The sequence below is a fragment of the Miniopterus schreibersii genome (genome assembly GCF_964146895.1).
Source record: "Miniopterus schreibersii genome assembly, chromosome: 1".
Lineage (NCBI taxonomy): Eukaryota > Metazoa > Chordata > Mammalia > Chiroptera > Miniopteridae > Miniopterus > Miniopterus schreibersii.
In genome coordinates, this window is record NC_138101.1 from 136,321,085 (window position 1) to 136,322,670 (window position 1,586).

Here is a 1,586-nt window from a genome sequence, read left to right on the forward strand (position 1 = left end):
AAGCATAACCCATGGACACAGACACTGGTCTGGGAAAGGCCTTGGGGTGGGGTAGATGTGGGGTGGAGGGGATCAATGGTGGTAAAAAGGGGACAGCTGTAATATTTTCAACAATAAAGATAAAAAAACTTTAAAAAAAAAGAAAGAAAAGAAATTACGTATCTAATAAAAAATAAATAAATAAAAATTAAACAATTATATATAAAGAATTCAATTTTCTTTAGAAAATTTTATTTCTTAAGTAAGACTAATCCATATGTAGTGAGTGATATTTAAGATGACAATGGGCTTTACTGTTTCCTAACCAAAACTACTGCATTCTCTAGAAAAAGATCTTGCTTATAACTTATTAAGATAAGCTGTGATGGAACTTACTTTACTCTTACCTCTGATTTATGTTTTATGAACAGGTATTTTAGTCCCAAAGACTTTCCTTAGGGCAGCCTTCATCTCCTTGTTCCTGAGGCTATAAATCAGAGGATTGCACAGGGGTGTTATCACAGAATAAAACAAGGTCACAATTTTCTGCATTTCCACTGAGTGTCCAGATCCAGGACTCACATACATCACAATAACAGAGCCAAAAAACAGGATCACCACAGCCAGATGAGAAGCACAGGTGGAGAAAGCCTTGTGTTTGCTCGCTGCTGAGGGCATTCGCAGCACAGCCAGAATCACCAGAGCATAGGAGCAAAGGACAAAGAGAAATGTGCCAACTATGAAAATAGCATTGAATGTAGAGTAAATGAACTGTGTAGTCATGTCTTCTGAACAGGACAGCATCATCAGTGGGACAGGATCACAGATAAAATGGTTGATGGTGTTTGGGCCACAAAAGGGCAACTGTGAAATGAGAACAACTGGGGTTAGGAAGAGTATGAACCCACATGACCATCCAAAGACGATGAGGCCAGTGTATAGCTGTTTAGTCATGATATGTGGGTAATGCAGAGGACGGCAGATGGCCAGGTACCTGTCAAAAGCCATGATGCAAAGGAAGAAGCCCTCATCACACCCTAAAGAGAAGAAGAAGTAGAACTGTGCAAAACAGCTCACAAAGGAGATGGCCTTGCTCGTGGAGAGGAAGTTGGCCAACATGTTAGGGATGGTCGTGGTGTCATAACATATTTCCAGGAAAGAGAAATTCCCCAAGAGGATGTACATGGGGGTGTGAAGGCGCCGGTCCCACCACACAGCGCAGGCAATGGCTGCGTTCCCCATCAGGGTCAAGGTATAGGCTACCGAGAACAGCCCGAAGTAGAGGAGCTGCCTTTCTGGGCTCGAGGGAAAGCCCATGAGGATAAAGTGACTCACAGAGTGGGTGGGTTCTCTGCCGGACACATTCATTAGTCTGGAAGACATGGAGATGACATTGGTTACTGCACTTTAATGGAGTGTGCTGGTTCTTCCTGAAAACACCAAATTCTTTACAATTTTTAAAAATACACAATGAGATTTCTGTTAAAGCAACAAAACTGTGATCATCACCATCTGTTCCCAAGAGTATGACTTTGTTTTGATAAGATGCAAATAAGTGAAAACATGGCTTGGGGCAATCATGAAACCAGGTCAGGATACTGGATTAC

General features: G+C 41.8%; 1 protein-coding gene across 1 annotated transcript; it reads right to left on the bottom strand.

Moving 5' to 3' along the window:
• Positions 1-393: 393 nt before the first annotated feature.
• Positions 394-1,362, bottom strand: LOC308549667 (olfactory receptor 11G2-like; the record flags this gene model as incomplete). Its single annotated transcript, XM_081122622.1, has 1 exon — positions 394-1,362. The coding sequence occupies one exon, from the start codon at positions 1,360-1,362 to the stop codon at positions 394-396; it is 969 nt and encodes a 322-aa protein (XP_080978748.1).
• Between the last annotated feature and the right edge of the window lie 224 nt (positions 1,363-1,586).